Source organism: Podarcis bocagei (genome assembly GCF_964188305.1).
Source record: "Podarcis bocagei genome assembly, chromosome: 8".
NCBI lineage: Eukaryota > Metazoa > Chordata > Lepidosauria > Squamata > Lacertidae > Podarcis > Podarcis bocagei.
This window is the reverse complement of record NC_138133.1, coordinates 71,178,585-71,200,594: the sequence shown is the minus strand read 5'-3', so window position 1 is coordinate 71,200,594 and position 22,010 is coordinate 71,178,585. Positions and strand designations below refer to the sequence as shown.

General features: G+C 44.3%; 1 protein-coding gene across 10 annotated transcripts in view; it reads right to left on the bottom strand.

The window, feature by feature from the left end:
• The window catches only part of ZFPM2 (zinc finger protein, FOG family member 2), a 455,323-nt gene that overhangs the window by 4,791 nt on the left and 428,522 nt on the right, over window positions 1-22,010 (bottom strand). For all 10 annotated transcript variants that reach the window (XM_081204396.1, XM_081204398.1, XM_081204395.1 and 7 more), the window contains 2 exons: window positions 1,599-1,805; window positions 166-390 (listed from right to left, as the gene is read on the bottom strand). In XM_081204396.1, coding sequence (XP_081060522.1) covers window positions 166-390; window positions 1,599-1,805 — 432 coding nt within the window. The remainder of the gene's footprint in view (window positions 1-165; window positions 391-1,598; window positions 1,806-22,010) is intronic.

The window sequence follows — 22,010 nt, the reverse complement described above, 5'->3', positions numbered from 1 at the left end:
CAGGTGATTACTGCAGCATAAGCCAGTAATCACTGAGTTGAGTGCTTGTGGCTTCACCTCTTTTACAACTTCTCATGGGCACGTTGCTAAAAAGGAGGAAAAAAAGAATTAAGTTTGAAATGTCTTAAGGAAAGCTGACTCCAGTGGAGCAAATATTTCACTTACCACTGTGAGAATTCAGATGAATTTCCAGGGCCCTTGCGTTAGAGAAGCTTTTGGTGCACTGTGGAAAAGGGCAGATGCTGGATATCTGCTGAACGCTGTCGTCATTCTCCTCCGAAAGCTGAGCTCCTTCTCGTTGCCTCCCGCTGCAGTAGTACATGAGGTGAGCCTGCAGATTTCTCTCGCTCCGATACCAAATGCCACAAGATTTGCAGGGGAATATGTCCTCTACAAGGGAGGGGGGGGGGAAACAAACCAGGTGTGAGTAAGCCATGGTTTACTCCTGCCGACAAGCCTTAGTCCAACAAGTTTAAGCTGCCTGATCTTCTTATTTTAAAAGTACCCATTTAACAGCAGGGTGGCAGCATAGTGCATGTTTAATAAACCACACATAACAGCTCAAAGGAAACCAGGTGCGAGAAGTAATTCCTCACCCCCTCTTTTGTTTCGTTGTAAATTCTGGGTCTGGGCATCAATACGAAATATACACGGCTCACTTATCTAACAATTATCTTTCATGTTCTCTGCAGTTGGAGTCAAGAAAACAGGTACGCAGCCTGTGTGTATTATTAGACATTCATGTATTTTCTTTCCCTCTCCCCTGGTAGCCAGATTAGGGAACCATTCAAGTGGAACCTCAATCAGAAAATATTGTGTAAAATTTTTCCCAAGGAAACAAACAAACAAACAGGTCATTGGCTGTGAGAACGGTAGAATTTAGTTGAAGAACTTAATCCCCCATTGATGGGAGGCGGTCAAAGATTAAAAGCAGGAACTTAACACATACACAAACCTAGCATGCCAAGGAAAAGGCTAAGCCAAGATCCTTTCACCGATATCTGGTTTTCTAAGCAGAGGGAGTGATTTATTTGGAAGAGCATTCAATCATAAAGCGTACCTGCCAGCACAATGCGGCCCAAATCCAGGATGCCATCTTCTGGGTCCACACTCCCAGGGGAGTCACGTGACCCACGCAAGATCACAGCCCCCAAAAAGAGACCCCCAAAATGCAAGGGGTTTTTTGGTGCCATGCCCCCCCCCCAAAGTGAAGCCTGAAATTGCATGAGATCGTGGCAGTCATTTTGGCTGCTGTTCTCTCACAAGAAAAAATAGGATGTCACATTTTTTCTGGGGCAGATGATTCTGCAGTCTCATCTGCAGAAATATAGCTTAGGACAGAGGTAGCCAATGGCGTGACCTCTAGATGTTACTGGACTCCAACTCCCATCATTCTTGACTATGCTGGCTGAGGCTGATGGGAGTTGGCATCCAGAAACATGGCACCACATTGGCCCACCCATGCTAGGAACCTGGTAATCTGTGGTTTTTCCTGGCTTGAAAGCCTATGCTGGTGAATTCAGAGAAATCCTAAGCCCAACAGATAGGTGTTGTTAATGTGATGTGGTAAGAATATAGCAATGTACTAGAGCACTCACTGTTGACAATAGCTGTAGGCAAAATGGATGCCATAGCGGCTTGTTGAGGGAGCAATTGTATCGAGTCCAACAATCGAGCAGGATACATCCCCTCAGTAAGAGTCATCTGACTGGCAGCTTGTAGCCTTGAGTCAAAATCCACAACGAAGGCAATGAGCTCTTCACCCTCGGCAATGGCTTTTGTCGTCGTGCACCAAAGCTGGCCTCCTGTGCAGAAAACATACACAAAGACAGAAATGCTTAACGGGCAAACGTTATATTGTGCAGCACCGTGTTCTGCTTAGGGGAGCTGCATTTTGCTGGGAAAAGATGGAAACGCTTTGCCTTTAAGGCTCTCTTTCTGTTTTCACAGGAGTGTTGTGCCATGCTTTGAGGCAGCCATGCTGAAAACATCGCCAGAAGCTGCACAAGCAATACTGCAGGTGAATGGTAGGCAACACCTCTTTAACTCTTCTGCAATCTATTGTCTCAAACGCAGCGCTACTTCTTGAAGAAAGTGGACATTCCTAGAATGTCAGTATAGATATATATTTGTTTTCATTGTTTGCTATCCAGACTTTTTGTTCAACTTCCTCTCCATTCCACAAACCATATTACTATCTGTATACGCATGTATTAAGTAAAATATTCGTGCATTCCAAGGGACTATCCATAAGCAAATAAATAATACCCCAATGCAAAACATGGTTCAGATACCCTCATAAAGTCATTTTTAATGCTTGCTGGGATTTGCTGCCATCTGTCTCCAGGGGGCAATCCTTTATGCAATAATATACATGCCTCATTGCATTGGCTGTCCCAGTGCCCACTGAACGTCCTGTTCAGATATGCCAAAGATGTGTTTCATAAAGCCCTATTCAAACAGTGGAGCTTGGCTTAAAAGGAAAACTTTCTTCAAAGAGTGAGATATACTATAGCTCTGTGCTGCAAGTGTCACGTGGGAAAGCATTAAAAAGAAAATTAACTATGCAAGTAATGCACTAATGTATTTGAATGTGATAGTGAATGCTCATTTATTTAACATGTTTAGACAGGCAGAGCACTTATATTTGTCTTATCTCTACTCTCAGGCCTAGATACATATCCAGTACAGTTATGGCTAAAATAATGTCACATACTTTACATGTTATAAAGCTTTTTTCTGTTATAGGTTTTGTATATATAGCAAAAGCTATATGCTGTATTAATTAGGCAAGAAAAAAGGCGCACACACACAAACACAACCGGGTACCCATTTTGATAAGTAATATTGCTGTGTTTATCTTTCAGCATAACTGCCTTTTCAACTACACTTCATCCCCCCCCCTTCCTCAAAGAGATTACAGTTTTAAAACAACTTGTTGCAAAAATCTGGTGGAAGAGATAACAACAGTGGAAGAGATATGCAACAGCTAAATAGAAGAATTAGGACATTGTTTTGGAGGAATCTTGGACAATTAATTAATCCAGTCCTATTAGCTTTCAAAGATGAGAAAACAAAACAGCATCACTCACAATATGTTTGAGAGGGGGAAACCAAGGCAGGGCTCCTAGACCACAAAGTGATGCAGAAGTTTCAAAGCAGGAAAAAGTTTTTCCACATTCACTCTTTGCTAGGAATGCAGCAGGATTTGGCCACAACTACTGGAACCAAATGTATTATGGCCATTATAATCCAAAGATTTTGAGCACTCCAAGTACCGAAAGCTACTTTCACAGAGGCAATTTATTGCTGGGGGTGGGGATGAGGAGCCAAATTCTTAGGGAAGTCTTGAAACCAGAAAAAATAATGCAGAATAAGAAAATGCTGACAATTTAGTTACTTTGAATCATTTACTGTAATTGCTGAATTATTATGTTTCTTTCATGCACAGAATACACACAACCCTGAATAAGGACAAAAACATGCTCTATGAAGCCCTGAACATTTACAGCGCGGATGTTAAGTTTTCAAATTATTCCCCTAAAATAAGTTATGTTTCCATATTGATGCTAAGGCACACAGCAGCTTATACTGTTGGTGAAGAATTTCGTCAAGTGGTACAACTCTGGGTCTCAAGAGAAAGGCTATACACCAGTGTTATAACACGGGCTGAACGCTCCGTCACTGTGTGAATTTTCAGTTTATTTTTAAATTTTTTGTTTTAATCAAAAGACACCCCCCCCCCCCGCCACACACACAAGATAGACAGTAGGAGACTCCTGTATAGCTCTTGTGTGGTATGTTGCCTGGCTGCTCAATGATGGTCTATATGGAGCTACAATTTGACATACTGTCCTGGGTGCTTCATATAATCATCAAGGACCTACCTATTCCTTGGGTTTATTTATTTATTTATATTAAATTTGTACGCCGCCCTATGCCTGCAGATCTCAGGGCAGTCCACAACATAATTCTACCCTCCTTGAGTTAGGATCCTTCTTTTATTTGGTGCTTTCCATCTGCCCAGCATTTTATCATTATTTCGAATACCAGGCATCCGGGCTGGAGTTGGCACCTGAGATCACGCCTCCTGTGCATTTAAACAATCCGAAGCAACGAGAAAGGAAGCAGCAACTCTGATTCTTATTCTATAAGTTCTCTTCCTGTCGTTCCTCCCCCCCATACACACACTTGTGTCCCTCCTGTATTTTTGCTTTAGTCATCAAGTGGGAATTGAGGGTGGGGAAGGAACAGGTGGAATGGAGTGGGGGGAAGAAACAGCTGCTGCTTTTATTGTTTCAAAGGGCATGATCTCAGAGTAGGCACTGGCAAACTTGAGGCAGTAATTAATTCAGTTTGCATCACATGGAAGTGCTATATTTGGATACCATTCTTCTGTCTTCCTTCCACTTTGTTTATTTTACTCCTTTGGTGTTCCACCAGTGCGGCTACCACCTTTTCAGAATAAACAACTTTTTAAAAAATCTGTACGAAAGGTGGCCCAGCCTGCCTGTTTTCTGTAATGTTTATGAGCTGGGCTCTTGTGGAAACATATCTGGTTCCTAACAGGAAGCTTTTAAATGACCCTCATAATTGCTGTCAGAGCTGCAGCAAATTTGCACTGTAAATTCTGAAAGTAAAGAACAGAGTCACAGTTCAAATTTGATTATTTTTTTAAATGGAAATTCATGCTTCTGTTACAATAATCGTTTGCCTTAAATATCACTGAATCTTGCCAATGTTTCCACATTCTTTTTTTATTATTTATGGAATCAGTGCCTGCAGAATGTCATGCAGACTTTTGCCGATAAACTCTAATTAAGATTAAAACAAGTCCATTGGAAAAGATCCCATCATTTGCAAACGTAATAAACAAAAGAAGCACTCCCTACTTGTCAACTGGAACCATTCAATAGTCTGTTACTAGGTTATAACACTGACAAAGGTTTGATTATATTGTATGGCCTTACCTATAAGGTACTGTATAAGAAAAATGTATCTCATGTAAAAGCACATAACTTCAGCCCTGCTAGCTGAAATCCATGGCTCCTCACAATGGCAAAAACTCTGGTTAATAACTATAGAATGCACTGCAAAAAAATAAAATAATCTATGAGATGCACTATGATTGATGCAGATTTCTTTTTTTGGTAACAAGAAAATGCAAGCAGGAAAGAGCTGTAAACCATAGAACTATACCTGGGCTCTTCAAAATAGAAACCTGGCTCAGCATAATATATAGATGTGGGAAAATGGAAGCAATGAAACCCTTACTCATGAGATAGAGAAATATGGACATTCTGATCCAAAACACATTAGAAAAGGACAGCTTAGTTTACACTGTGGCCTGGTTGTTCTTGAACTGCAAGTTATGGGCATAGCTCCCTGTGGCTAGTGGTTTGTGTGAAGCAACACTACACAGTTGTGCAGCAGTTCCAACCTTTGTGATGCAGCACAGTTCAAAGGGCTGCAATTACATGACAAAATGCAAAAGGATTGTCATTTCAGGGTTCAGTCCACCATGACGTGTCTGAACTGGCAGATAAGATGTACTCATTGGTCCTCATTTTCACATCTTGTGCCCAGTTCAAAGACTTCTCTTACAGGGATGGGAGGTGCATTTTGCACAATAAAAGGTTTTCCCCCATGACATCTAAGTTGGGTCCATCTTGCCTGTACAACCATCACGCAGGGCTGGCCCCAACACTGGACTCCACAAGGAAGGCTGCTTGCACAGCAGCACGGGCAAAACTGTGTGTGGAATAAAGTACGGACCAGAAGTACAGTGGTACCTTGGGTTACATACACTTCAGGTTACAGACTCCGCTAACCCAGAAATAGTGCTTCAGGTTAAGAACTTTGCTTCAGGATGAGAACAGAAATCGTGCTCCAGCGGCACAGTGGCAGCAGTGGGAGGCCCCATTAGCTAAAGTGGTGCTTCAGGTTAAGAACAATTTCAGGTTAAGAACAGACCTCTGGAACGAATTAAGTACTTAACCCGAGGTACCACTGTATTCTGTCACTGGACGATGACAAGGACGATGTAGCAAACATGGTTACAAATAAAAACAAGAACCTATTCTGACAATGCCTCCTCCCTCATTTGCAATTAATTCCGACAGATAATTTATTGAAACAATTCACCTGTATTTGCAATTTTGATACTATTTGTATGCTTTAAGAGTAATCCAGAATGCAAGGGCTGCATACAGTTATTGCTTTTTAAAAGAGCATTCCCTGCTGTCTCCAGTTGGGAAGTTTCCCTTCAAAATCAGTAGTGCCATATGGCTTCCGATTAGTCCGTCTATTGCTTTTATCAGCACTGGCATTCCAGGGGGAATTGCTAAAAATAGTTTAACTTCCCTCCTAAGACAAAGGCAGTGGCAAAATACAAGACAGACCCGCTTTCCTGGAATTCGGGTATCTTAGAGACAGAGTCAGCTCTGGATCTCTTCTGTCTTGATGGTTGTATGAATTCACGCTCCACCCTCAAACCGTGCTTTGATATACTACTTGAAATGGGATTCTTGCCATGTGAGCATACGATATATAGATGTTTACCAAGAAAAAGTTGCTCTTGAAATTCTGTTTGGTTGATACTCATTCTCAGCAAACAGCCTACTGCGCAACCAAGTTATGCAGATTCCTCCCTCCTCCCTCCTGCTTCTAATTTGTGTGTGTAATGCCTTCGACTGTCACTGCGGTAGAAGCAGAAGTGTCCATTTCCTGTGTACATATGTTTTTGTGAAGGAGGGTCAGAAGAGTATCGGAGCTCATTGAATCGACAACTTGCATTAGTCTACAGACTTAAAATGACACCCAAGCACAGCCAGACTCACTGCAATCTGAATTAATAGCTTCTATTTTGTGAAAAATATTTTTTTAAAAAAAAAGCAGCCCTGAGAATAATATGTTTATTTGCATTCGCGCCTTTTTAAGTATTTAAAGGGAATTCACAAACCCACAATCAGATATTTCCCATGGGGAGGTGAATGCATTCTCTCGACTAGCTAGAACAATGTCCCCATGCCAAAGAACATCCCAGTTAATACCTACTAGGTGCGAGTCCGGATCGCCGGGTTTTGACATTAACAGAGAGCGTATATCTATATGTAGCCACACTGTTTAATAAGGAGGGGGGGGGGAATATAATAAATTCAAATCCAATACTGTTGAAATTCTTGACAGTAGAGTAGTGCAAGGAATAGAACTTATAAATTATGTGTGCCCCTTTTTTGAAAAATGCTTTGGAGGTTTCTTTGTGCATTTGCAAATACAGTAGGAATATGAGGTATTGTGTGGTTCCTTCTGCACAGTACCTGATAAAAGAATAAAGAGCTTTGACATATTCTTAAAACAATAGAGGAATTAAAGAGAAACAATGGGCCAGCTGCTTCATTAATACAATCAAAAGGGAGCCCAGCGCAGAGGAGTCCAGATAATTAAGCACTACTCTTTTAGACCTTCTTTCTATAATAAAATTGCTTAAAAATTTATTAACTACTTCACAGTTGTTAGATAGATCTGTGCACTTGTTTATTTGGGTTGATTAATGCCTTTTCAGTATTCTCCAACATGCCAACTCATGGTTTATACAAGTTTTTGAATAAAATAATGTAAGAAAAAAAATGATAGGGATCTGCACCATACACAGCAATAAATCAAAGGCATTTTGTGAACAGTCTTCCCTGTTGCTAAACAATTCTCAACATTTTTCACTTGTATATGTACCTCCTAAATATTCCATGGGACATCTGTTTCCCCCCTCCTCCATATATTTATCTGAATGGCCCATTCACATAGAGAATATCAGCAACAGTTCATGTAAATTCACACTTCTATGAAATTAATGGAGAGGGTTTGCTGTATTACATTAGGATTAATGAGATGATATCCCATAATTTCCCAGTAATTTTTCCTTGTTTACGATCAAAGGATGTTGTCAAATGATACTCAACCTCTAATCTTAGCTCCTGCATATACAAACTCTACCACCTTTTAGTGGCAGGCAATGTAGAAACAGGTATGATTATGCTCTGTCCAGCACAGCGCCATTTGTCTCTCACATGCCTGATGACAAATCCAATATATTTATTAGTATACTGTAAAGGAAATATTATTATTACGCATGTGTGAAGCAAGATGAAAAGGTCCACGCAACATAGTATTGTAGAATGGATTCACTCTTACTGTGCTGATCACCTTTGAGGTAGAAAAACTCCATTTTTATTCTTCGCACTATAAATATTCAACCATGCATTCACACATTAAGAAAACAAGCTGCCTTTTCTTATTTTTTGTGTGGATGTGGGCTCTTCTGTGCTACCAGTTTTCAGGTCAGTAGTAAGGCAGTCAAGCAGGCACACTGGGCCTCAAAACCAGGAAGATGCTTGCCTGCATGTAAGGGACTGGGCACAGGCCATCAGGGATTTAGCTTGTTTCCTGAGCAGAAACTCCTCCAAACAACATCTCAAGTGTTACTCACATAGACATGGTTGGTGCAAGTTTGAACAGCAATATGACATGTAGTGCTACAATTCAGCAAAGGTAAACAAAACAGCCATGGCATGTTCAGAACTCTCACACATGCTTCTCTGGATCATGACCTTGATTTTTTTTACAAGGAGAGAGAGAATAGAATTAATTCAGTAATCCGTTTTTTTCAAACAGTCGCACGTGGCTAAGAAAACACAAAAGTCTTGTATTTGTTATTTTACAAGTTCTTTATTTGGATGCAAAGGGTTGCCTGTTGAAAAAGGTACGTCTTACCACTGCCCAGAAACCCTTCGTGCATAATACTGAAAAGTAGCTTGACAAAATGAGTGGAAGTTGCCCGTCGCTAAAGAGGAACCAAAGTATCTTGCCACGTGTCTTCTAACCTAGTTGGCAGGCTATCTTTTATGATTATAAGGATTTGAGTCTGTGTCTTTCATGTGAGTGCTGGAGTGTAGTAATTAATGTAAAGTTCCACTAGATAGAGACATAAACTACATCAGTGCTCAGAAGAAGGGAATAAAGAATTCGCAGGGAAAAAAATAATGTGATAAATTTTATTTGCCTTTCCCCCTTGATTGAGCTGTCACAGCTTATTTACCACAGGGGGAGATAGTTAAACTCGTATTCTTAGAAGTTCTGTGCATCTTAAGAGGCTTATAGGTTTCCTTCTGGGACCTTAGTTCAAATCCTGAGCTAATCGGAGTCAATACACATCTTTCTATTAGGAGGTTGTAAAAATAAAATAAAATAAAGTCTGGTGTGAAATCTCTCCTAGAGGACCAGTGTCCAGACTACAAAACTATTAAATATTTGGCACAAATATCAACCTTTGCTTTTAAGCAGCTGAATTCAAGGGGCGAAATCCTCCTACGTCTTCCAAATTTAGGCCTCCTGGTTGGGATTTAAAAGTGACCTTGTTCTGCAAACAGTCAGAAGATGTAACTTCTTCATTTATCTAACTCAGGGTTGGCCCTCCAGATGTTGTTAGACTCCAACTCCCATCAGCCCCAGCCAGCGTGGTCAGAGATCATGGGGACTGTAGTCCGGCAGCTACAGCTTCCCCACCCCTGATACAACAACTATGCTGAAGGAAGTGTTTTTCATTACATCCTTGGGCTGGGTTGGCATGATTTCTTGCAAGTGTGGATTAAATAGCAGCTGCTGGGGTTTAGAATTCAGGTTCCAGGCACTTTGATAACCAAATACTTGGATTGTTTTTATATAGGTGTGCCCAAAGTGTCCACATTTGTCATTACACCTGTGTTGTTGTTTAGTTGTTTAGTCGTGTCCGACTCTTCGTGACCCCATGGACCAGAGCACGCCAGGCACTCCTGTCTTCCACTGCCTCCCGCAGTTAGGTCAAACTCATGCAGGTAGCTTCGAGAACACTGCCCAACCATCTCATCCTCTGTCGTCCCCTTCTCCTTGTGCCCTCCATCTTTCCTAACATCAGAGCCTTTTCCAGGGAGTCTTCTCTTCTCATGAGGTGGCCAAAGTACTGGAGTCTCAGCTTCATGATCTGTCCTTCCAGTGAGCACTCAGGGCTGATTTCCTTAAGAATGGATAGGTTTGATCTTATTGCAGTCCATGGGATTCTCAAGAGACCTGTACACTCTTCCATATTGGAAATACATTTTTTACAATGCCTGGAAGGAAAACGTCACTAACTGTGCCCTTGGGTTGGCCCATGCATTTAAACAAAGAGGGCAAAGGAATCTATAGTTATCAAAATAAACATGGAAGCACTTAGGAACATGGGAGGTTTCCATGCGCACCACAGATCTTTCCTGTGCAAGAATTAATTAGACTGAAACAAATGTTTTTCGCACCAATCAGGCATTTTCTACTTAAAACTGTAAGTTATAAGCATCTGATACGAAGAAAGGGATGCCTCTCTAGTCAGATTTTGTGCAGCACCAAGCAGATTTGGCTTTATTCTTCCTCCAACATCTCCTGAAACAACCTTTATTACGATGAACAGCATACACTAAGCAATCTACAGGTGCACAGGGGCTGCCTAGCTGAATCCCTGCATGGTCAGCAGGATTTGTAAATGACCAAGGAAAATGTGTTTGCATACCCCCTTCAGGCAAGCTGTCAAAAATCAGGCTGCAGCTGATAAACTGATTATAAAGCTGCTTAAGACTTTGCTTGTAAACAGAAGCATTTATCAACTAATAATTTGCAATAAACTGACGTAACTCCCAGCTGAGCCCCAAACTGTAATTGTCTCTACCATCTGCCTATTAAAATACCATTCTTCATCACGATGCAGGAGCAGACGGGGGGGAAACTCTAGCAACTATGTAAGAGACTGGCATGTTACGAATAATCCGTGCAACGATCCGATCTGATTATAACTAATAGGTGCTATAGTATATACCCTTAACTTCCCTTGCTGGGTGGTATTTATTTCCTGAGTACAAAATATGCTTCTTAAGGGAGAAAAACAACAAGTTTTCGAGTTGAATGTGCTGTGGGTTGAGCGCATTCAAGTTGCACTCCACGGCAACCCGGAAGTAATGGAGCACGTTACTTCCGGGATTCGCCGCTTGTCCATGCGCAGATGCTCAAAATGACATCATGCACATGCGCAGAATGGTGAAACGCAGATGCGCCGTCATGTCTTGCACTCCATTCGGGATGCAAACAGGGCTCCGGAATGGATCCCGTTCGCATCCCGAGGTACCACTGTAGTCCTCTCATTATATCAACACTTCTCTTTTAGTCACTCTGCAGGAATGTTCTAATAGAAGGTGCCTTCAAGGACAAGTCTGAAAAGGAAGTTCTCCACTTTTAAGACTGTTTGTTTGCTTTAGCATTCTCCATATATTTGCCTCTGAGCCATGCATATGTTCCAGTTGGATGCCACTAAACTATTTTGCATGGGAAGCTACTGCTATACGTTTATGGCAAACTGAATCAAGCTATACTGCCCTCTGTGAAGTTTTGCCCACTTTTAAAACTGAAACAGAAAATGTGTCAGTTTCAATGCCATTGAATCTGTTTTTTTTAAAAAAAATCACTGACGAAAATACATTTGGGTAGTCTAATAATCTCTTAGCTGTTTTTAATCATCTGCAAGTCACAGCAATTTTGACAGGTGTTGCACAGTTGGACCAGGAGGCATCCCAATGTCAAACATGCCTTCCTTTGTAGTGCCTGAAAGGTATAGCAAGCGTTAGGAACCACGGTGCACAACCGAGTTGCGGATGAGGCTCATTCCCTACAAATATTTATTATTAATTTCAAATCATCAAAAATTTTGGATGGCAAAATTTTTATTTATTTATTTATTTATTTATTTATTTATTTATTTATTTATTTATTTTATACCCCTTCAAGGAACTCGAGGCAATGCACATGCTTCCATTTTATCTTGACAACAGTCCTGTGAGGTAGGTTCGGCTGAGAGACAGCGACTGGCCCAAGGTCACCCAGTTGACTACATGGCTGAATGGGGATTTGAATAATTGAACTTTCCCTCTGCTGGTTCCTCTCCTGTCAAGGTTTGGGCTTTGGACATGTCTGCCTCAACGGCATGGATGTGAAATCTTACGGGGCTGGAAGCAGCATGTAAGGGAAGGGGGTTTGGGCAGGAGGAAGGGGGAATAATTGGCGGAAGAGGTTAATGAAGGGTTTCAGGCATTCAAGGAAGGGTGCTCCCATAGGCAAACACTTCTCTTCAAATGCTTGTGCTGGCCTTGATTCTGTGAACCGCCATCTCCTTCCCTCCCCATCCTTCTTGTGGGTGTTGTTGTTTTTTCCCTCTGTTCCAAAACTCACTCTTCTGTTTCACAACTATTTTATATTACAACTTAAATGTATTTCCGGCAACCTAATGTAATACGGTGTAATAGAAATAGGAAAACGGCATGGCTACAATTTTGGTGAACTTTATACGGGATCCAGAATTCCCTGCACCGTCTGCTTCAAATAATTCATCCTTTTTCATGTCCCAAGGATATTATTTCAGGAGTTTATATTCCAGGCTTTCTGTACAACATTTCAGGCAGGCAGTGAGCATCAGGAAAGGCAGTTCTGCCTTGAACAGATACCTCAAAGGGTCAGCTCTTGTTCCACGGGGGGACAGTGTGAATGCAGCCATTCATTCTGATGAGCCACAATGGAATTTTACGAACTGTTAAGTGTACACATGTGTGCCTTTGAAGCTGTGCAAGGTATTATTACCCTGTGTGCAGCACGCTGCCTGTGTCCATCAAATCCTTTAATTTATGCTTCCTGAAGTTCAAGTTTTCTTTACAGGGGGGGGGGAAGTGAGGAGGAAATTGGCATCCATATGGAAGCAGAGGTGCTGAAAAGAAGCAATGTTTTTTTAGCATGACAGTGAGGTGACTTCCTCCCCCCTCCCCCCTTTTTTTTCTTTTCTAGCTTTACTGATAGCATAAATTAATCAATGATTTGCGTTTGCTGGTGCTATAGCTCTCCAACATGGCCAACATCCCTGCCAAAAACACAGTTTGTCCCATGTGCAGCAAAACTAGCCAGATGGTGCAGGGGAGGGCTTATTTCTCCTTACATTAACTTTTCAAAGATAAAGCATTTGATAGCTGCACAAAAAATAGCAGTTAAGCTGTCAGAACGAAGTCATCATCTTCTTCAACTTCCAAAAATTGCAGGATGTCTGGAAATACAGTTTGGGGTCTGTAGACTGGTGGAGATATAATCTCCCAAATTACTCCCTGACCAGTTGCTTTGTTTGTTTGTTTTAACACCCCCACATCCCGAAACAGTGTGAGGGTTAAGTTGTTAAATGAAAATAATGCATTGCTTTGATAGGCTAATAAGAATAATTTGATTTTTGCTCTTTTCCTTATAATCAATTTGCATATATTCAGAGTTTAGCAAGGACTTTCAAGCAGTCAACATCGGGGAAAATGCTCTCCGTTTATAACACAACAACCAACATTTGGAGAGAGAAAAATAACCGGATTGCCTGCAGATGGCATCCTATGCATATCATGAGTGCTTCTGGTATGAAAACGGAGAGAGAAGCTATTATTTATTTAATTTAACACTACACTGAACGTTTACTTTGTTGCCCATACAGTTGATAAAAGTGAGAGATTTCAGAGTCTAATTAAGCACTCTTGCAGATCCTTCTGTACTAAAAATAAAAAATAAAAAAAAAATCCCAGGGCTGATTACTTGTTTGTTTGCTTTACTAGCACATTTAATCAAAATGAATCTCAACTACAAGCCTCAAGATTCCAGCAGGATAACATGTCAGCCTTAAACTCATTTACTTGGAAGTAAGTTGCAGTGGCTTTCAGCTGGACTTTCCCTTAAGTCAGTGTGCTTAAGGCAACAGCCTGTGCTAGCAAAGTGTCAGAGGTGTGTTGCTGCTAAGATGTCGTAATGGGGGGAATATTAGCCTGGGGGTTATTAAAGTATTACAAAAAGAACCAAGGTGGATAAAAATCTTATTTTCCTGTATCTGTGGTGCAGCTGGGTATTTATTTATTTATTGACCCTGATTTAATGGCTTCGTGCCCACCTCCTTCCTCAAGATGGCCTAATGTATTATTTTATTTATGTCAAAAGTATAATTTCATTCAGTGATCTCTGGACTGATTTCCAGCTCTGACTACTTTTCAAGGCAGGCTACTGGGTTACATGGCTAAGAGGTCAGGTCAAACAAAAGCTTTTGCCTATTTTATTCAGGCAGCGATCCTTCGAACACTTTACTAAGCCCTGTTGGATTTGGGGTCCCTCTTCTGAGCAGGGACGCGGGTGGCGCTGTGGTCTAAACCACAGAGCCTAGGGCTTGCCGATCAGAAAGTCGGCGGTTCGAATCCCAGCAACGGGGTGAGCTCCTGTCGCTCGGTCCCTGAGCCTGCCAACCTAGCAGTTCAAAAGCACAAGCTGCTTAGTCATGCTGGCCACAAGACCCGGAAGCTGTACGCCGGCTCCCTCGGCCAATAAAGCAAGATGAGCACCACAACCCCAGAGTCGTCCGCAACTGGACCTAATGGTCAGGGGTCCCTTTACCTTTACCTTCTGAGCAGACGTGCAGAGAGTTGAGCTAATAGTGGGGCTGGATTAGTAGACTGAAATTTGGGTGGGGGATATATTTTTCTTGCAACACAGTGCAAACCCATGCACCTTAATTCTTAAGGAAGCCCCACAGTTTACTCACAGCTGAGTGTGAAAAGACTGCCTGCGGGGAGAGCAGGGGATAAACATCTTCATTTAATCTGAGCACTTGGCCATGTAACTCACTACTTTGTCTTCAAAAACAGCAACAGCTGGACATTTCAGAAGAATTTAACTCACAGGTCCAGTGTATATTTCTTTCCAATCATAAAAAGTTCAATTTTTAGCATTTATTTATTATCTGGCTGAATATTTAATCCATTAATCATATGATTTGGCATTCCCTCAATCGGAAGTCCAAGAGGAATGAGGGATCATTTGTTCCATAGTATTTGAATTCGAAATGGCTAACAACCCTATGCATTTTTTAAAAAGGTGGGACTGATTTCTAGGTAAGTAGATAAAGGATTGCAGAATCAGTGCCACTGGGATTAAGTCGCCTTGAATTCAAATTATGGATCGCAGGTGTAATATTTTGTGATGTTTGCTCTAGTGACAAATCCCCTCTCACTTTTGTAATCTTACATGTTGATTTCATTAAACACACACACACACACACAAATACTTCTCTTTTTCTGTGTTTCCATATATTAACTGATTAGTATACCTTTCAGCTGATGTAAAGTGTTGTCCTCACATTTAGAAGGAAAGTAAATTAAAGTGAAAGGGACTTGGTTTCAAATTGCCCAACAAAGTATTTGTTTTAGACAATATTGTTCTATAACCACACCTGCCATGTGTCTGCAGTTTGCATTTAAGTTGTGAAAAACACCGGTGCTTCCTGACAAGAAATCTTATGAATGAAGTCTAGCTAACAGGAGAACTCTTTATTTCTATGGGGACAAGACAGCAGCACAAGTTAATTAAACTGGTAACACTGTGATTAGTTTCAATCAGGGATCAGCTGAGGCTGGTGGTTGTAAGGGAATGTGCATTTTCCACAGACATGAGTAACAATGCTTATAACATTTTTTCACATTTATTCTGTGCATTCAGTAGTAACAATGACAAAGATATTCAAACAGGTTAGAAGGCGGATTTTTTTAAAAATCTAGCCATTGTACATCCATTAGCATAATGATTATTTGGATGCTTAAATGCAGTATGCCTATGAATAAGGATATGCATTTTAATAGTGTTAAATACACAGGGCACAGTCCAAAGTTAAGCACTTTATAGTCCCAACAGGAGTAAACAGCATACCTCCGTTTTTTCTCCTGAACTTTATTGGGCTTTCTTTATTTTTGTTGAATTGTGCATTTTGCTGATAAATAGCTTAGAAATACCTGGAAATAAGGCCCACTGAACTCAGCAGGTCTCGCTTCTGAATTAAGATGGACAAATATGTCATTTTTTGTTGCCCAAGTTTTTCATTTTTTCTTATTTTAACTTCACTTCTCTAACATTTCTGCAACAAGTAGCCTTTTAAAAAAAAATCCTCCTTGAAAATTCATCAATATTTTAGTGCAAATTTCTCCCAAAAGCAGTTTTGTATGCAGTTCTGACTATAAATTTTGAAAGGAATTTCCACTATTATAATGAATTTTTAATGTTGTTTTTTTAAACTAATCTTATGCATTTCTTGCACACTTTACCCCTGTATATGCATTTTGTTTACATAATTTAGTCGGGGAACTGCACTGCAAAATTTGGAAGAATGCAAATTTTGGAGGATGGCTGTGTTTGGGTTTCCATGTTGTTTCAAAAAGTGCAGATTTGGTAAATATGCCTTAGGTTGTGAAATGACTTTAATGTCTCCCTCATCCTTACTTCTGAGTAGACATGCAATGTGATTTCCCTGTTAGGTTGCAATCCCACACTCTCACTCAAACTTGACAGGAACTAATTTCTGAGAAAACAAAGAAAAGCCTTAATGTGAATGAGCAAATGTGAGGACTCCCTGAGATAAGTACATGGCCATTTTGCTCTTCTCTGATCATTTGGTTGCTGCACTAAGCTATGACTTAGCTGACTGTGTTCGCTGAGCCCAGACTCTTGACTTAGCTCTCTCCAGGCAAACCATCAGGTGTAACCAAGACTTGGCCTCCATCTCCATTCTGAGAGTCCACACACTTACCCTTTCAGGCTAAACCACGGTTTGGGCTTAGCACTGTATGGCATGGTTAAGAGTCAAACTACCTGTCACGTGGGAGATCCTGGTTTTATTTTCAACTGGAATGCATCTTTTCAGAACACTGGGGGAAAGAAGGGGTTTCATAACCCTTTCCACCCGAGCTGTTTTCCTGATGTGAAAATTGCACAAACACACCCAAAGTGTTCTTTGCCTGACAAGGGAAAGTTTCAGGTAAATAGTGGGTGAGAGTTAAAAACTCCTTTATTATCCCCTCGATAGCTATGAACAAACTAGCTGTGATTTCTGCTCCCCATACTTTGTTCCAGTTGCATAAACACTGGGAGACATATTACACAACCCACACATAGCATGTAGTTTGGCCCTCACGCTTGCTGCCCATTTTTCTATTTTTTTCCAGGAAACCTCTGCTGCAGGGACACTATATTTTCCAGATACATAAGCAATCAATATTGCATTGCCAGAAAAATGTGGTTCTTCTTCACTTCCAGATTGCGCCATAATTTTTATTACAGGTTAGCGCTCTCACTAGAAATAAGCAACTCCCCACATACCATGCTTGTGCCATTTTGTGAATTTAAAAAATGTTAATATTTAAAACTAATATGCTTCAGAAACTGCCCCCACCCCATTGTACTAGGCAAGAAGATAAAATACCAATTTCAGATGTGACTATCCTGTGAATAAAAGTATCGTGATGATTCCTGCATTGCAGGGTGTTGGACTAGATAACCCTTGGGGTCCCTTCCAAATCTACAATTCTATGATTCTATGTCACTTTCCCAGCCCCTCCCTTGTTGTCTAGTGGCAGAGATGTCCCCCTGCCCCCCAGGACAGGAGAGGAAGGCTTCCAACCATGCTAACCATTTTATTGATCAATAACCACTGCCTGACGGCTTAGGTCGAGTGCTAGAGCCTCTGTTTTTCACACAAAGCAGGTTCTCCTTCATGGAGAGCACATGTTGCGGTGGGGGCAACCATGACATCCCCTGTTGCTGGGCGGGTTATTATGGATGGCCACGAATTTGATAGGGCATCTCCAACTGTTGCTCATGAGAATTTAATGTTGCAAAATTGTTTGATTGATGGGGGTGCTATTTATTCCCTGTGCGCAGCTGTCAGAGCTGCTTGAAGATCCTAGCTCACAGAGGATCACGCTAGCCAGCGATCATTAAGTAAAAGTCTTTATTGAATTACAGTTTCCATTCTCACGCTGCTGCGCGCAAACTCTACGTCTAGTAGCTAGATCGGCGAAGCTCCGTCTGAATCTCCGCCCCTTGTGCACCAACTTAATATCCTAGCCTTGCTCCACCTTTTCCGCCTGACTGTCCTCCTCTGGGTCCCTCTACCCCCCGGGGCTTCTTCCTTCCGGGATTCTTCTGACGCTGACCCGGACCCTCCTGCCTCCTTGCGCCGGGCTTTAGGACCTGGTTCCCTTTCGGGGCTGCTTACTGCGCCGCCTTCCTCTGCATTTGAACTTGGCGCGCGCGCCCAACCTTCCACCTTCCTCTTAACCGTTTCTTCGCTCCCCGATGGAGGTGTGGCCACTCCTGACTCATGCCCTCCCTCCTGTGGCGAGCTGCCAGCGCTTCCCCCCTGGCTCCCTTCCTCTTCCCTGCTTCCTGGCGGTGACGCTGGTCCCGATTTCCAGCTGCTCCCCCCTGAGTCCCTTCTGGCTCTATCTTCCTGGGGTGCCCCCCTTGACTCCCCCCTTGCCCTGGCCACTGGTGCTCCTTTCTGTGAATCCTCTGATTCACTGGAAAGACTGGGAGATCTCGGGTCGTCGTCATCACTCATCTTTTCTTCTGCTTCCTCCCCTTCGCTCTCTGTTTCCTCCCTTGCCCGTGCCTCTGCTCCTAAACCCCTGACATCCATCCCCCCCTCGAAGCCCCCCATTCCCCCCTCCCCTCCTTCCGGTGCTGGAGCTGGGGGCTGCTGTTGCAAAGGGACGAACGTCGGATATCGGTCGCTTCCCGTGGCGGGCCTCCATCTGAAGTCTTCCAGTTCTTCCTCCCTGCTCTCGTCGACGACAGTCACCTCCGCTTCCATCTCTGTGCCGCCGTGCTCGAAACCAGGGTCGTCCCCGAAAATGTCCATGTCCGTCTCTCCCTCACTTCCTCCTGGCGGCGTTGCTCGTCCTGGACCCTCCAGCCACTTCCTGCGCCACTGCTCCTCTGGTCTATCGTCCCACCAATACGAGGGTTCTGAGGCAGATCCCGAGGGTGACCCCTCCGGGGAACGGACGTCTCGTGTCGGTTCCTCGTCCGAGTCGAACCCCCGGAACGTGCTGGCCGAAAGCGTGGGCGTGAAAAGCCAGTCGTCGAAAAAGTCTGCTGGCATAGGTCTATGTGGGAAGAGGGCATGAAACTCGTCTTTGAGCAGAGGTTCGTCTAAGGCGTAGCCCGGCACCCAGCTGTTCGCACTGGCCGGGGTGCCCTCCTTGGCGAGAAAGTATTCTACCCCCTCTTCCCCCCATCTGGAGTCCAAAATCTCCGTGACTTCGTTGATGCGCTCCTTCTGTGCCACTCCCGCGTGCCCTGTTCTGTCTCTGGCCGGACTCGGCGCCGTTCCGGGTTCCTGGAACCTGTGCGGTGCCTTGTAGGGAGTGAGCACCGATCTGTGGAATACCGGATGCATTCTGGAACCCTCCGGAAGTGCCAGTCTGAAAGCTACCGGGTTGACCTGCTCTTCGACTTGGTAGGGCCCCAGTTGCTTATGCCCTAGTTTCTTCTTGGCCAACGACCTGGCCGGCACTGCGTGGGCTGCTAACCAAACCCAGTCTCCCACGTGGAGCTCTTCTCCAACCCTTCTGTGCTTGTCTGCTTGTACCTTGTATGCATGCTTGGCCAGCTCCAGGTGGCGCCTCAGCTGATCGTGGACTTCCTGCAGCTCCGACGCGAACGCATCTGCTGTCTGCGGCTCCCCCTCCCCCATTCTTTCCAGTCCCGGGAAGGTTCTGGGGTGCCTCCCGTTGTTGGCGAAGAACGGCGTGACCCCCGTGGACACGTGCTTCGTGTTGTTGTAGGCGAACTCGGCAAGCGGCAGGTAATCCACCCACGTCGCAGGCTGTTGATTTGCATAACATCTCAGGTACTGCTGCATGATGGCATTGACCCGCTCCGCCTGCCCGTTGGTCTGCGGGTGTCTCGCCGACGCCAGGTTGATCTTGACGTTCAGGAAGCCCATCAGCTTCTGCCAGAAATTCGAGATGAACTGCCGCCCCCGGTCGGACAGAATAGACCGTGGCAGACCGTGAACCTTGAACACGTGGTCTATGAACAGTTTGGCGGTTTGCTCCGCCGTGGCCACCTTAGCACACGGAATGAAATGGGCCATCTTGGAAAACAGGTCCACCACCACCAGCACTGCCGTCTTGCCCCTTGAGCTGGGCAGATCCGTGACAAAGTCCAGGGCCACCCTTTCCCAAGGTTCGACCGGAGTTTGCAGCGGTTCCAACAGTCCGGCCGGCGGTTTGTGCACTGGCTTGGCCCTCTGGCAGGTGTCACACCTCGCCACGTAGTCTGCGACCTCCCCTCTCATTCCAGGCCACCAGAAATCCCTGGCTACTAATTCCACCGTCTTCTCCTTGCCAAAGTGCCCGGCCGTGGGCGCGTCGTGCAGCTGCTGCAGCACCTTGGCTCGAAGTTCGTCTCCCGGCACGTAGATGGCCCCTTTACGGATGAGCAATCCATCTCTTAGCTGGAAACCGTCGGCCGCTGCCTTGCCCCTTTGCACCTCTGCCATCTTTGCTTGTGCGAAGGAGTCCCCCTGCAACGCTCGTCGCACCGCCTCTAGGTCCACGGTCGCCGCGGCGCACGCCCACACTGTCGGTGCGAAGATGTGCATGGCGGCCGCTGGTGTTGCGTCCTCCAGATACTGTGGCTTACGGGAGAGAGCGTCTGCCATGATGTTGGTGTCCCCCGGGACATACTCTATTCGGAAGTCGAAGTTCGCAAAGAACTCAGCCCAACGTATCTGCCTCTGGTTCAGGAACTGTGCCGTGCGCCAGTGCTCTAGATTCTTGTGGTCCGTGCAAACCTGCACCGTGTGCTTGGCGCCGATTAGAAAGTGCCTCCACGCCTTGAACGCTGCGTGAATGGCCAGCAACTCCCTGTCCCATATGGTGTAGTTCTGCTCGGACTTGCTGAGCTTCCTGGAGTAAAACGCTCCCGGTCGCCACACCCCCTGCGGGTCTTTCTGCAGCAGGACCGCCCCCACGGCTCTGTCCGAAGCGTCTGTCTCCACCCTCATCGGCTTGCTGGGGTTGACATGAAGCAGCTGCTCTTCCGACGCGAAGAGACGCTTGAGTGCCTGGAAGGACTGCTCCGCCTGCTCTGTCCAAATGAACTTCTTTTTCTTGGAGCTAAGCGTGTCAGTGATGGCCGCCGTCTGCATCGCGAAGCCCTTGATAAACTTGCGATAGAAGTTCGCAAAGCCGACAAACCGTTGGACCTCCTTCCGGTTGCGCGGGCTCTTCCAATCCAACACCGCTCGAACCTTGGCGCTGTCCATGGCGAGCCCCTTGTCAGACAGCTTGTAGCCCAGAAAATCCACCTCCGTCACGTCGAATTGGCACTTCTCCAGCTTGGCGTAGAGCCTATGTTGCTTTAGCCTGCTCAGCACTTCCTTGACGTGTTTGTCATGCTCCTGCTGCGACTCCGAAAAGATCAGGATGTCATCTAAGAAACAGACGCACGTCTTGTAGAGAAGTCCCGCCAACACGTGATGCATAAATGCTTGAAAAACGTGGGAGCCATTTTGCAATCCAAAAGGCATAACTCTATATTCGTAGGTCCCCAGTGGCGTGAACATGGCTGTCTTCCACTCATCACCCTCCCGCATGCGAATGAGGTTGTACGCCCCCCGCAGGTCCAACTTGGTGAACACTCTGCCCTTCCGTACCTTTGCGAGGAGGTCGTCAATTCGGGGCATGGGGAAGTCCGATGGCCTAGTCACACTGTTCAAAATCCTGTAATCCACTACGAGTCTCTTTTGGGGCGTGTCCCGCTTCTTAACAAAGAATACGGGACTGCCCCCCACTGCCTTGGACTCCCGGATGAAGCCGCGCTGCAAATTATGATCAATGAACTCCTTGAGTTCTTGCAGTTCGTCCTCTGACATGGAATACAGTCTCCCTTTAGGCAGCGCCGCCCCCGGCAGCAGGTCAATTTTGCAGTCATATGGTCTGTGAGGGGGTAGCCTGTCTGCCTCCTTCTCGCAGAAAACTTCCAAAAATTCAGCGTACTTGTGGGGAATCGCTTGCAGCGTGCCTAGCAGCAGCTGTGACTCCTCTTCCTCTCCTTCC